The sequence below is a fragment of the Helicoverpa zea genome, chromosome 31 (genome assembly GCF_022581195.2).
Source record: "Helicoverpa zea isolate HzStark_Cry1AcR chromosome 31, ilHelZeax1.1, whole genome shotgun sequence".
Classification (NCBI taxonomy): Eukaryota; Metazoa; Arthropoda; class Insecta; order Lepidoptera; family Noctuidae; genus Helicoverpa; species Helicoverpa zea.
The window spans coordinates 12,239,743-12,253,539 of NC_061482.1; the positions used below are offsets into that span (position 1 = coordinate 12,239,743).

General features: G+C 37.9%; 1 protein-coding gene across 3 annotated transcripts in view; it reads right to left on the reverse strand.

Annotated features, from left to right (window-relative positions):
* LOC124645311 (carboxyl-terminal PDZ ligand of neuronal nitric oxide synthase protein) overlaps positions 1–13,797 on the reverse strand; it is a 170,197-nt gene that overhangs the window by 14,396 nt on the left and 142,004 nt on the right. For all 3 annotated transcript variants that reach the window (XM_047185113.1, XM_047185112.1, XM_047185111.1), the window contains 2 exons: positions 9,203–9,353; positions 7,138–7,289 (listed from right to left, as the gene is read on the reverse strand). In XM_047185113.1, the coding sequence (XP_047041069.1) occupies positions 7,138–7,289; positions 9,203–9,353 (303 nt within the window). The remainder of the gene's footprint in view (positions 1–7,137; positions 7,290–9,202; positions 9,354–13,797) is intronic.

A 13,797-nucleotide genomic window follows, 5' to 3' on the forward strand; every position in this document is an offset into this window, starting at 1 on the left:
GTGCTAAGGGTGCGTGATACCGGCTCAGACGTTCAAAAATATCTAGTAGCGATCTACTGTGACCATTTGGAATTCCTTCTGTACGCTCCCGCGATACACGATGTGTCGCGATTTAAAACATACCGCCACTACGCGACTCCTTTGCATAACGACTCCTTACAAAATTCACGGCTCAACGACCAACTGTTAGACTTCTTGTAAACTTTTAGTCGCAGGAACCTTATGTGGCCTTGTAAAGAGGCTTAAGTACATACATTTCTGTAGCAAAGTACCTCTTTAGTGTAATGTAAACGATATCGTTTATTTAAGACGTGGGCTGGTTGGTAATTACGTTCTCAGTACCCTGTGTTTGTCCGCGTGAAGACAATACTAATCTTACAAATAAGGCTTTTGGCGAACACTGCGAATTCACTTTATTGTGCGGTTCATATTTCAAAAATGTATTTATCAAAGCTATTGTTTGATTTATTTGGCTGTCTGCGTTTTTATTTCTAGTAAATTGAATTTCATTTGTTTTTTGTCTATCGATATTTATGTCTGGCTGAAATAGTTTTGTGAGCCTATTGTTGCTAAAGATATTAATTAGTACCTTTAAATTACCACGAAAACTAAGCCTTTTCTTATAATTTATATTCCCACAAAGTAATTCTAATGTAACAATAAGACAATCTATTCACGATAGAACCGACTCGGGTGACCCCGTGGAACATAATTTGAACTCAAAATTCACAATATCAAAACAAAAGCTACCTTTAGAAATTCGCAATACGCAGTGTGCTTTAAATAATAATTCAGAGAATGACTGTAGTGTTGCAAGCATCTAAGCCAAAAGCCGCACAAGTAGGATCGAAGACATTCGCGTTCCGATGATAATATTATTGCTATGATTTATTGTAAGCAACGCTACTCGGATCCAACGTGGGAGGGCGATTATCGGGAGTAGTCGCTCCTATTTCAGTACGGATAATAATGTATCTATTTTTACACCACGTTTGTTAGAATAATGCTGATCAACATTATGCAAAGGTCAAAAATTTCATTCATACCTGCCGCGGTTTTGTTTTAGAATATCGATGAGTAGTTTGGATCTTTGATTGGACTCCCTTTCAACTATTTTTTAGAGCCTTGAAAGGGAGTCTTCTAGCTAAAATTCTAAAATGTCCTTTACTTTTATAGACACGTTTTAAAGAAAACAAAATTAAAGATTCAGTCAATCTTTAATTTTGTCGTGAAAATATAAAAAACTAAGTGCATAAACACAAAGAGGGTCTTGAATATAAGAAAAACACAATATTTACTCATTTAAGTACCGGCAATTATACTTAAAATAGTCAATTAAAACGGTAGCTATGACGTCATGAAAAGCGTTCCCTGTACTCAAAACAATAATTCCGCGTTTTCAATGAACAATACGGATTCAAACTCGATAAAATTAGGTACCGTTGTTTGTGTACGGAAGTCGTATTAATTTTTATTATTACCTGACTTTAAAATAACCTACGAATAGGTGCACCAAAATAGAGAGTACCTACCTTCATTCCATTTTTAAATAGAGAGACAAAACTTTTAAAAACAAATAAAAGAAAAACAATAAAACGCTTCGTTTCAGTTTGTTTACGTTATGCTTGCGGTTAAAACGTTATGAGTTTAGTAAAGCTTCATTAACTGGCCGTTTCTAAACAATGCTTCGTAAATACTCCTGGAACGTTGGGAAAATAACAGACAAGAAAAATAGCTTCAGAGCGATTTTCAAAGAGAGTAAAGTCCGACTTGTTTTTATTTGCAAGTAAGGTCGGGCCTTCGGGCTGTTCTTGTCTGGTCGGGGTCGGCACAAACGCTAATCGAGTGTTCTCCATGGCGTGTCGTCGGCACGCCACGGCTCGAGTCCACCGCCAGTCACGAATCATTAAAGAAAAACTGATGCTTATGTTGTCGCTTTACTTTGCAAATCGAACGCCAAAGTTCATTGTGAACAGTTGTTTTAAGAAAACTGAAGTTTATGTAATAGCTCAACTTGGGCTTTGGTGTCATCTTTCCGCAATTTTGTCCACACTTATTTTCGTTGACCGTATAGTTTAAAAATACGTGTATGTAAAGATACTTTTATTTTAATTCATGTGTCATTAAAAGCTTTTAAACGACTGAACATGTGGGTTACATATTCAGGTAGATGTCCTCATTACGGATGCGAGTAAAACGATGCGTTTTGCAAAACGTCCAGCTTTAATTATTTTTGTAACCTGCTTGCAGCAATTTTCAAAATAATCTGTGAAGACAACTGATATTCGTTGTATAGATTAGATTTCAAATCAAAATACCATTTGATTTTCAGTAAAATGAGTATTAAGATTAATCGTGTAAGATTGTTTTATAATCAAAAGAAAAACAAAAGCGACGGATTTTAATTCCAATAAAGTGCGTAGAATCTTGAGATTAGAAAATATCCTCGAGGGAATTAACTTAAAAGACTTGAGATCTAAATCGGCTTGACTTTTTAAAAATTATACCATACTAATAATACTTTTCCTATCTGGAAAAATGAGTAAAACTAATATCTCTTCTCATACAGAGAAGAAATCGCTTGCTCAAGGCGAGTAAAATAAAAAATACAGGTAAACGATGACATCATCATCATCATCCTCCGAGCCTTTTTCCCAATCATGTTGGGGTCGGCTTCCAGTCTAACCGGATTCAGCTGAGTACCAGTGCTTTACAAGAAGCGACTGCCTATTTGACCTCCTCAACCCAGTTACCCGGGCAACCCGATACCCCTTGGTTAGACTGGTGTCAGATTAAACGTAACGACTGCCAAGGATGTTCAATGACAGCCGGGACCTACAGTTTAACGTGCCATCCGAAACACAGTCAGTGGTGTCTAAGATATACTTATATACAGGTAAACGATGACATTGAACCGTATTTGTGGTCTTCCAGGAGTTCTGACTGGGTACCTAGAAATACTTGTATAATAAAAATAACCAAAGAAGAGGTTGGTTACCTAGAATCAAGAACATCAAGTAGGTAACCTTAAAAATAAGGTTCTAAGATTTTTCTAAATCTGCCTTGTAATAAGAATATTAATAATGTAGACTATTTTATGTGCATAACATCAACATTCTTTGAATATTAATATTAAAGCATTTTCAAGTTCAATATTAATTATAAGTAATTGTATGGCAAAGTCGGTATGCACAGCCTAGCTAACTAAGGAATTTATGTCTTAGCCCGGCAAAGGAATGGCAAGTGCTTGAAACTAAAACTCTGGATTTCTACAGACTGAGGAACAAATTAGAGCGGCTCCAGGTGACGTACAATATTTAGTGGTTAGTTGGAAATGTTAATTAGGTACCAACTCCAGCTTGAAGCCCAGACTCCAAGGAAAATCTGGGAATCTACTGAACTGAGATATTTACTAACTTTATGAACAGAAATTATTGAGCTATTAAAGTAGACCCGATTTTTTTTTTAATTTAAAGAGCATCAATACTTTAAAGGAAGGCGTTTTTTATTTACAAATAATTAGGTAAGTACACAAAAAAGAGATTATTAAAAAAAAAAGAATACACCGTGATGGTTCGCGTATCTACCTACTTAGGTAGCTTGCTATTAGTATAAATAGGCGTGATAGGATGTATCTGTTATGGACCATGTGATTAATTCGGGCATTATTTATAATGCCCGAGCATTATGAATAATGTCTAGCTTTATCGGGCCAAGTGATTAATAACTATCTTAACTTCATTATTTATCACATTGCACGGGCATTATTATATTGCTACATGACAGTTGGGCAATTTGATAATAAAGCTATATTTTATGCGGTGCGAGGGTGGCAGTTGTTCTAATAAATAAATCCTGTTACTTGCTACATATTTTATGATTATTGTTTTAAATTATATGTTCTATTTTAATGGGAAATTATAAGTCTAGGCACAAAACTATTAATTGGACAATTGTCATCTAATTTACTAACTCGGCCTCGTTTTTCTTGATCGCATTTTTCTTGGCTCGTTTTTTTATGGTAGAATTTAATTTGGATTCAAAACATTGTATTAAAAACTGAACTTAGTGACGAAAACGAATCGCTGCAAAACCGACTCCACGTAGTCTTGTCTGCCCTACCCCTAGAGTGCAATTCAAAACCGCGTAGGCACGGAGGGGCGAGGCGGCCTGCGAGCTGAGGCGCAGGTAGTTGAAGCGCTCGCCGCCGCGGCTGAGGCTGGCCGGGAGCCGGCCAGCAAGCCAAAGCTGCGGTGGTGAGCGTGAAAACCATCTGCGACGATAAGCTCGCATGGGACCGCCGGAGCCCCGCAGCGCCGGAGCCGTGACAGAAGCCATGCTTGCTGCATGTTGCATGCCTACTTCTATACTCTGTCAATTGATATGGGATGTGTTATATTTAGTTTATTTTAAGTGAAATGTCTATAACAATAAAAAAATGAAATTAAATATGTTTGTATTACTTTGCCCAAAAGGTCACGGGCAATATGTATAGTGCCCGGTCAATTTGATTGTTTGAATAATTATTATCAAATTGCACTCTCATATTGGGCATTATTCATAATGACCGGGCATTATGTATACTGCCCAATTTATCACTTGGTCCATAACATATCTATGTTGATGTATCTAAATAGTGATAATGTTTGCATGCCGAATGGTAAAATATGGATGAGCTTTATAATTATAAGGGTGCGTCCACATCTGGCGAATGTGCCGCGAATGTGCAGCTCGCGAGCCGTTTGCGACCTGCCCGCGAGCTGCGCGCGTTCATTTTTGTTCGTGCGCCGCTTCTGCGCCGCCCGCGCGCAGTTCGCGCGCGACCTAAGCGCCGTACACGATCAGCGCGCAGGCGGCGCGCGACGCGCTCTTTATTAAATAATAAACGGAACTGTAAGGGTGCGTCCACATCTGGCGAATGTGCCTCGAATGCGCAGCACGCGAGCCGATTGCGAGCCGTCTGCGAGATGCGCGCGTGCAGTCGCTGCAATAGTTTGGTGTGCCTCTTTAGCGCAACTCATGCAAAGCTCGTATAGAGCGCGCGAGCGGCGCGCGATCTGCGCGCACTCAGTTCTCGCCCTTAGAGTTCCGTATACTGGCTCAGTACTATCGAAGATGTCAGACGTCGCGCGCCGCCTGCGCGCTGATCGCGTACGGCGCTTAGGCCGCGCGCGAACTGCGCGCGGGCGGCGCAGAAGCGGCGCACGAACAAAAATGCAGGCGGGCAGCTCGCAAACGGCTCGCGAGCTGCACATTCGCGGCACATTCGCCAGATGTGGACGCACCCTAAGAAATCCGTATATGCCCATATTTCCAAAATAAAAAATTATATTCTATTCTATCTCCCTGCTATTATATCGGGTGTGTCGTTCCTAATCACATTAAATCCTATCACATATACTTCATGATATTCTATGGCGAATTGTAAAAAAATAACCTAATTCATTCAGTGGTTTGGCCCCAGGAGTCATTTTTCGTTTTCATAATTTACAACATCATGTGTAAAGCAGAGATAAAGTTAGGAGTATCGAATATTTTGATCAGTTGACAGCTGTCAGTTTTCAAGGGAGAATTTCAGTTGTTTGTAATGACTGACTTTTATATGGTGTTCTAATTTTCGCACATTTTTATTATATTTAATTTGTTTGAAAAATTCATTTTTTTTTATTTTTACGTAGGTACTCTTCTTTTTTCATTGTGTTAATCGACATATATTAACCAGTATATTAACGCATTTCATTAAATGTGATTATGAACGACACACCCGATATAATCTTGATGGGACAGACCAAATCAAATCGGGTACCTAAAAATCACTTAGAACTTTGTCACCCCCTAATTACCGTATAGAACGAAAGGAATCTACTGCTCGACAGAACTTGGTGTCACTGTTTACCAACTTCCTCTAATAAATAACGCATCGTAGGCTCACGTTCGTAATTGCAGTTAAACATGTTTATCGAGTAGCCAGATGCTCTAGCTTTGTACATTATGCTCGGAGGTGCTTAGGCGAGCGATTTGCAAATAACAAGCTGTGCAGATGCTCCGAAATTTGTGGCTCTTTATGAATTTATAAGGTTTTTTTTTACATAAGTGTTCCAGCAAAATATTTAATGCAAACCTACAACAAATTAACTCATACCAACCTTTAGTTGATAAGTTACTTGTACTAACCATTGAGCCAATGATATCAAATTGAATTAAAAAAAATTGCACGTAAATTGGATAAAGTAAGTACTTAGTTTTATTTAAAAATATACCTTAATTTGTAAATATTTAATTATAAAATAAAAAGTCGTCTTTGACGCTATTAATTGCGTCATCAGATCCAAGTTACGCTTGCAACTAACATGTTCCGTACCCACTGAACGAATTTACGAGTAAAAATTTGGTATCCAACCTAGCTCATACATCATTCGTATCTAAATAAAGAGAAGAATAAAGTGCATCCAACAAAAGGAATATTCAAGGAGACGAGTGAAGGTAAGACGTGTGAGCGAAAACTTTTTACAACGGACCTCTACAACTCACTGTATTATCTTGCAAGAATTTCGAAGAAGCGAAAGTACTGTTCAGATATAGTGAAGCAAATGGGAAGCTGGTATTTCCTTCTATACGAATTTGGCCTTACATTTGTATCTAAATCTTTTAAACCTTTACCGCCTTACCACAAAAACTTTTAAACGTCAGTTTATGCCTTGTCTAAAAAAATGTCAAATTATGACGTTGACATATGGTTCATTTTGCAGCCAAAATTTTATTAGACAAGTGTAAAACAGGGTTTAAAGTTTTTGTAGTAAGGGCATTAGCATTTTAGGTATTATTTGGATATCTATTTCCACAGAAATAAACTATGTTGTCGTATGCATTGATACACCCGTGAACCGTCCACCCTGAAGAGCACGAAAATGTCGGTCTTGCACCTAATCTCTCCCCGTCCTTGTCGGATTACCGTCCCATCAGGCTATGAGAGTGAAGGAATAGTGAGTGCTCTGTTTTTGCGCAAACGTGTATGCACTATTATATTTCCTGCGCAGTTGGCTAATCTCTTCATATAGGAACAAACGCCGTGGCCGATAGTCGGCTACAAGGACATCATCATCATCACTCTAAGGTTAACAAAAGATAGACACTTACCTGAACAGATCGTTTCCCTTCCTTCCTAGGAGGCGGCGGCAGCAGATCCAAATGCTTGGGTCGTTCCTCACGTCCTCCCACTGCTCCCTCTTCAATCACCACCTTCGTGGTCGAGGCCGCAGCATCAGACGCACCGCACTCCGAAGCCGCTTCTGTTGACCAAACATCACTAACTTCTAATAACGACTCCTGAAAATTGAACCCAATTTCCATAGCGTGACAGCGTAATTTTGATTAACGAGGCAGACGGAATATGCTATATTGAGACGTTGGTGCAGTTGTTGAACTATTGTTCTTTTTATGAATAAATGTTTACTGGATAGTAAATTATGCAGTCTTTGTGAGTCAATATTCTTTTCTTAGATGTAGGGAAGTCTCGTGTCTCCATGCCACCTGTTTGCACGCGATGTTAGGAGGAAAAGTACGGAACTCGTGTTTACGATAGAAGCATGAAAACACCAATTACGTACGGTGTATTAAATGATACGGTTGTCAGAGAATCGTAAAAGTAGATTCACACGATGAAGTTTTTAGGGATAATTTGTGTGAACAAAAAATAGAGGAGTAAAAAATAAACATTAAAGTGAGCGTATTTCTGAGGAGACATATTCAGCTCTTAGTGGCTATAAATCGTTGACCGGCAAGAGTAACTAAGACTTTATGTAGATTAAGGTAAAGGCAATCAAATTATGACGTTGCTCGTTAAACCAACTGTTACCCGCCGTTACGTCGGATGTCATAAAACGATACATAAAAGCTAATTATAAGTCACCCGCAGAAACAGCGAAAAAAGAATATGTGACGTCATTCTCTGTGATACAATTGAGCTTGTCAAATTACGATGTAGCCACGCGTGCGAAACGTGCGTACGAAAATATTACATGTTAGTACTATAAGATTCATGAAAGCAAATATAAGTAATGTGTCTCTGGATGTTATTATGAGTCCTCACTTTGTCTCTCTTTATCTAGCAAACCTTCGAGACGGTACATCAAATATGAAATCGCGTCCAAATGAATGATGAGACAACAAAATCTGTAAATAAAATTATATTTAGGACCGCCCACTGAGGAATAAAATAATAACGTCAACTGATGCCTTGTTGGCACAAGGCACCTCTCGCCTTTACGACTTCCATCTGAGCTACATTTCAACCGAGCGGGACTGCAATCTAGCTATAACGGACTATATTTTATTGTTTTCGAATCCTGGAGAAACTGCATCAACAATATTGAACATACAACGACATTTACTCATCAGACGGGCATAGTAAATCATAGTAAATGGAATGTCATGTATAGGTAAATAACAGTATGCAAGTCAGCGGCATGAGTCTACTAAATAATTCAGCGAACAAGAAAACACTTTTTTTCTCTTCATCTTACAATGGTAGGTATATAAACTAGTCGCGTACCTAATCAATAAAACAGTTGGATCTATTTGAAGCTATAAAATTTGTATGCGTAATTAAAAATTATGCGTAGAAGGTACACCACGAAAATAGATTTAGTAAATAAAATATCAAAAGCAATGAGTGCGACTAAACACCAAAGAGCTCATTGATGATAAGTTAGTTGGGACTTTTATATAGAACCATTTATTATCCAGTAAATACGTAAAGATTATTTAGTTTTATTTTTCTCTTAATTAAAGATATTCCGTCTAACGTCTTTATAATTCACGATATAAAATATGTACAATCACATAAACATTCTGGAGCGTAATTTATTTGAGTGGCACATTATAATTTATTCGCTTTGCAAAAAATATAGTAGGTACATTGATAAACTCGCTATCTGGCCAAGAAAAATTAACTCGCCAAGATAAAAATCGCGTGGCAAAGGCAGGAATGGTTATAAATGGGAAGACAATCTGTCGCTAGCGGCGAAAACATCAACCAGAAGATTAGAAGGTTTAATTAAATTCTTCGTTTAATGTGGGGTAGCGATGTCTAGTATATTTAATGCAGTACAGTGTAACGGGGTCAGTGTCACGCATTTTGTTGAGCACTTGAGTGCAGAATAAGAGGGTGAGATTGTCTGTAGTGGTCGGTGGTGTATCAAACCTTTAGAGGCGGCCATGTCACTCCCGCCGGCGACTGGTTCATCAGGAGCTGAGGACGTCGATGGAGCGGGTTGCTCAGGCGAGTTGATCTGCATCTTGTGGCACACCTCGAAGGCTTGGCCCACGGTGCGCACAATCCTCATAGCTTGACTCTGCGAAAGAAAAAAATGAGAACAGTTTTATAACGTACATATATTTAAAAAAAAGGAGCAGGTAAGTAATCATTATCATATTCAGGGTCCTGTGAAAAAACTTGTGTATTATTAGGTAATACGACAGCGTGAAAGAAGACTTTTAGAATTTTAGAGTTCCCGTCTACTTCAGCAACTGTCAAGCATTTACCAGTGACAGCCAATACCAAGGACCTGCTGCTTTTTAAAGCGGCAAGAGTTACCTGTACCTGAACGATCGATCCCCGCAGCTGTTAGCGTTGCAACTAGGTAAGTAACGATCCCCTAGAGTCCCAGTGTCACTCTAACCAAGCGTTTTACGAGTTTTTGCGAAATAAAATGCTATCATCGCATCTTGACTTTTTATTTATTACTTGCTGCAGCCCGCAGTCTCTCTCATGGGAACTACTTCATGTATGCGATGCGAATAAAAAATATTCTTTGTCCTTTTAGGGGTCGTATTTTACATAGCTTTGTGGCAAATTGCCTAACTCTCATGATCCTGTGGGACGGCTATCTGACACGACCGGGGAGAGATCAGGTGTAGGACAGACGGCTTTACGTGCTCTCCCAGGGGGTATCATCCACCGGCCAAACAAGGGGTGAGGTTTATAAATTCACATTCATCATACAACGGAAATGAAAACTAAGACTTAGGCGCTCACTGCCTCTGTGCCCACGAAATTGTAATATCAAATTTAATGCAATCGTGTAATGGCCTCTACTTGTTTGTGAAATGTTTACCAAAATTGCGGTTTTCACTCGAAAATTAATTAATTAATAATAAATGTGCACACATAATTATGTTCGTACATTATTAATTTTGTGAATGTGTAAACACGTTTAATTAATAAAGAAACAATACACTTGAGGTCTGGGTCCTAATATCGTGTGTTTTATTAGTAAGGTATACAATAAGCACACATTATCTCATCACATAATTGGATTGTAACGAAGAATGAATGGATAGCACAACATAATAAAGGATAGCAATAATGACGTGTTACTGAAAGAAAGGAAAATAACAAGAAGAATGGGATTCTTTTCCTAATAAAATAATGTTCAAACCAGATACATAACATCGTATATTGCTAAAAGACGGACTTTTGCAAAGAGATATCTGAATAGACATTATTATTTTTTGTCTTAGTAAGGCTTTGGATATAAACGTTTATATAAATGTTTTGGTATTTATTCTCAACATTATTCGTTCACGATGGTTAATATAATTAATATTGACAATAGTTAATAGATAATATATAGAATTTATTTATTTAATACCCAAAGAAAATGATAGAGAGATGAGAGATTGTGAAAACATGATAGGCTAGAAAGTGGTTGAATGATTTGATGAGAATGTCGATAAAGATGTTTGGTATAAACAAGTAGCGATCGCTATAGAGTGATCAGCAAGTGGACGCTAAGAGGGTTTCTTTGAACAAGAAACTTAAGGGGCTGTTCAAGTAACTAATTTGTATCTGGATTAAGCCCTTTTAGGGTTCCGTACTTAAAGAGTAAAACGGTACCGTGATACTAACTTCTACTTCGTTGTCCGTCTGTTAAAAAGCTGTATCTCATGAACATTGACAGTTGTCCACAGATCTCGTATTTCTGTTCCCGCTATAACGACAAATGATGAAAACTAGATTTGACACTTACTGCAACAATGTCTTTGATTACATTTTGGAACGACGACAAACACAAACACTTAAACCAATGTCAAGATATTAATAATAGCGTGTTCCGCTACTGAAAATTTATTGTAGTTCAAGTTTGTCCAGAATATTACAAGTTGTGTGTCCAAACTGTACCTATTAACTAATAGTTTAGCGTCGCCGACGGAACTAGCGGCGAGTTTGTGTAACTTTGTTAAGTGCCTGCTTACAAACTGGACGACATCCCCACTTTTACTTGTAACGATTTTTATTGGACTGAAAAGGCGGGAGCCAAGAATTTTTAAGTAACTTGGAGCAAGTTAAAATAAATTTCCAACCCGCTCAAATACAATTAAGAAAGCATGTTTTAATAGTCTGAACTGAACTTAATTAGTAATTTGCAAAATTTTATCATAACAACGTCTGAATATCTCTGGCGTTAAACCCTAGTACAAACGATATCGTTGGCATAACTACACAATGGAAATAAAAGGGTACAACTGCGAATGATATTTTACAAAAGGGAGATAAAAGGTCCGGGCGCGAAGCAAGCGTGGGAGATGACATGTGTTTAATTAATGCTCCTCTCATTCAGCCCTCATAACGGATGGAACAGATTATTCAGGTTCAACGCTTATGTTTCAAATTTCGAACGAGAGTCGCTGCGAAATTTAACCAAAACCGTTACAGAGCAAACACAGTCGATGTATTCAAACATGTGTGCCGACCGGTGATATTATTCATAACCCAATCATCCTAGGTAAATGAAAACACAGGTACGCGCAAAAATCATATCTGGTTATCTACATATTCATATTTATAGGTAAGCAATTTTTACGACTGGCAACATTGGGGACAGTTTGGAGTGAGAAAAAGTATTGTGATGGATGGAATACATTAAATAATTACTAGGGTTGATAGGTTTGAAATAGATATGCCTAGAAATATTGTATAGTTGTCATCAGTTACACCGCTATATAAACTTGATTAATATATTTTTATTGACAATCAGTTTTTGTTAGCCTGGGAATCCAATTTTCATTTCCTTTCACTATGTGCCGATGTAATTATAAACAAATAATTGCAAACCATTAATAAGTGTTTTAATTCGGCGTCAACTTCAGTAAACAGGACAGAAGGTAATAATATTCTCAAAACATAAGTATCAGCCAACGGAATTCATAATGAAAATTAAATTCAAAAGGAACCACTATTTTCTCGCGGTAGATGACTCTAGCGGACACGTTAAGTCATATATTCCGTTTCCAGCACATTACCTATCTAATAAACTACTTCAAAAGTGGATAAACCATCTCATACATTAAATTACGCTTAAAATTTTGGGATATCTAAACTGAATGTGCTAATGAAGAGGAATCTTTATAATATGTGTAATGGAGTGGACACTAGACAGAGTTCAGCAGTAGTCCTTGGCCGGCGGCCAGGGATCGACACGATATTACACTTCTCGTGCATTTCGAGAAAGAGATACGACACCACTATTTGTCATGCTCCGCGATTCTACATAAATTGACGCTAATATGACATTACGAACAGGGAAACAAAAAACACGCTCGTCTTTACAAAAAACGTAATTAATTAATTTACTTTGAACGTCTGAAGAGTTTACGAGCGAACTCGATTGTTTGGGCCAATCTCGGCTCGCTGTCCTTTTATATAAAACTTGTTAAATACACCTTTGAGGGCAAAGAAGATAAAAATGTCTGGAAATAATAAACCGGCCAAGTGCGAGTCGGACTCGCGCACCGAGGGTTCCGTACAAATGCTGTATAGATAAAAAGTGAGTTTCGCGCCAACCGTTCAGTTTAGAACAATCATAGTTATGGTAATTTCGTGAGAGTCAAAATAGTTAATATTTTTTATTTTATAATATAACTAAAATAGTAGGCCAGTACCTTGTAAAAGTTATTTTATTGAAGTTATTTATATACAACATTTTATAGTCATCATTCAGAAATCTGATTGAAAATAACTAATTATGTCTTAAAGGTCATGGGTAGGGAATGCAATCCCGATCCCACGGGATCCCGATCTCGCGAGATCTCGTGTAATTTTTCGGGATCAATCCCGACGCATCATATGACGAGATCCCGTTCGAGATTGACGGGATTGGGCGGCAGTGGTCAGCGACGCAACACACACACAACCAAGTCCTTTTGCACGTATATCTACGTTCACAAGCTTAGACAAATTAGAATCTACCATTAAAAAAGAAATGGATTTGTTTGAGTGTGGAGGAACAAGGGGGCGATTTTTGCAGTTTGCATATGATTGCTTCGCCACGCTGTTGCCAACCAGCGTCAACGCTTCAACGCGAATGCCTTTCGGTATTAAAGGGCATTCTCAGCAGCGGGGTACATTGCAACGCACATTAGATGCCGTTTAGCAGATGAAACTATTAATACCCTTTGTTTTTTAAGGAGTCATTTTCAAAATCACCCTTTTTCCTAATTCCCTTGAAATAAGCTTATTGTTTTGATTACCTAATTTACCTACGTTAATTTCCTTACAACCTGATTATTATTTAGTTGGTAAGATTAAAGAATTAAAGGTTTTTATTTTCCTTCGAGTAATATGTTATTTTAATTAACCTCACTATCACAAACAAGCAGTTATTAGCTTTTTCAGTCATCTGGATTCATTTTTTTTTTAAATTAGACGGGATCCCGAAAATTCCGGGATCCCGCGGGATTGATATTTCTTATCCCGCGGGATCCCGAATTTGCAATCTCGAGTCGGGATTGCATTCC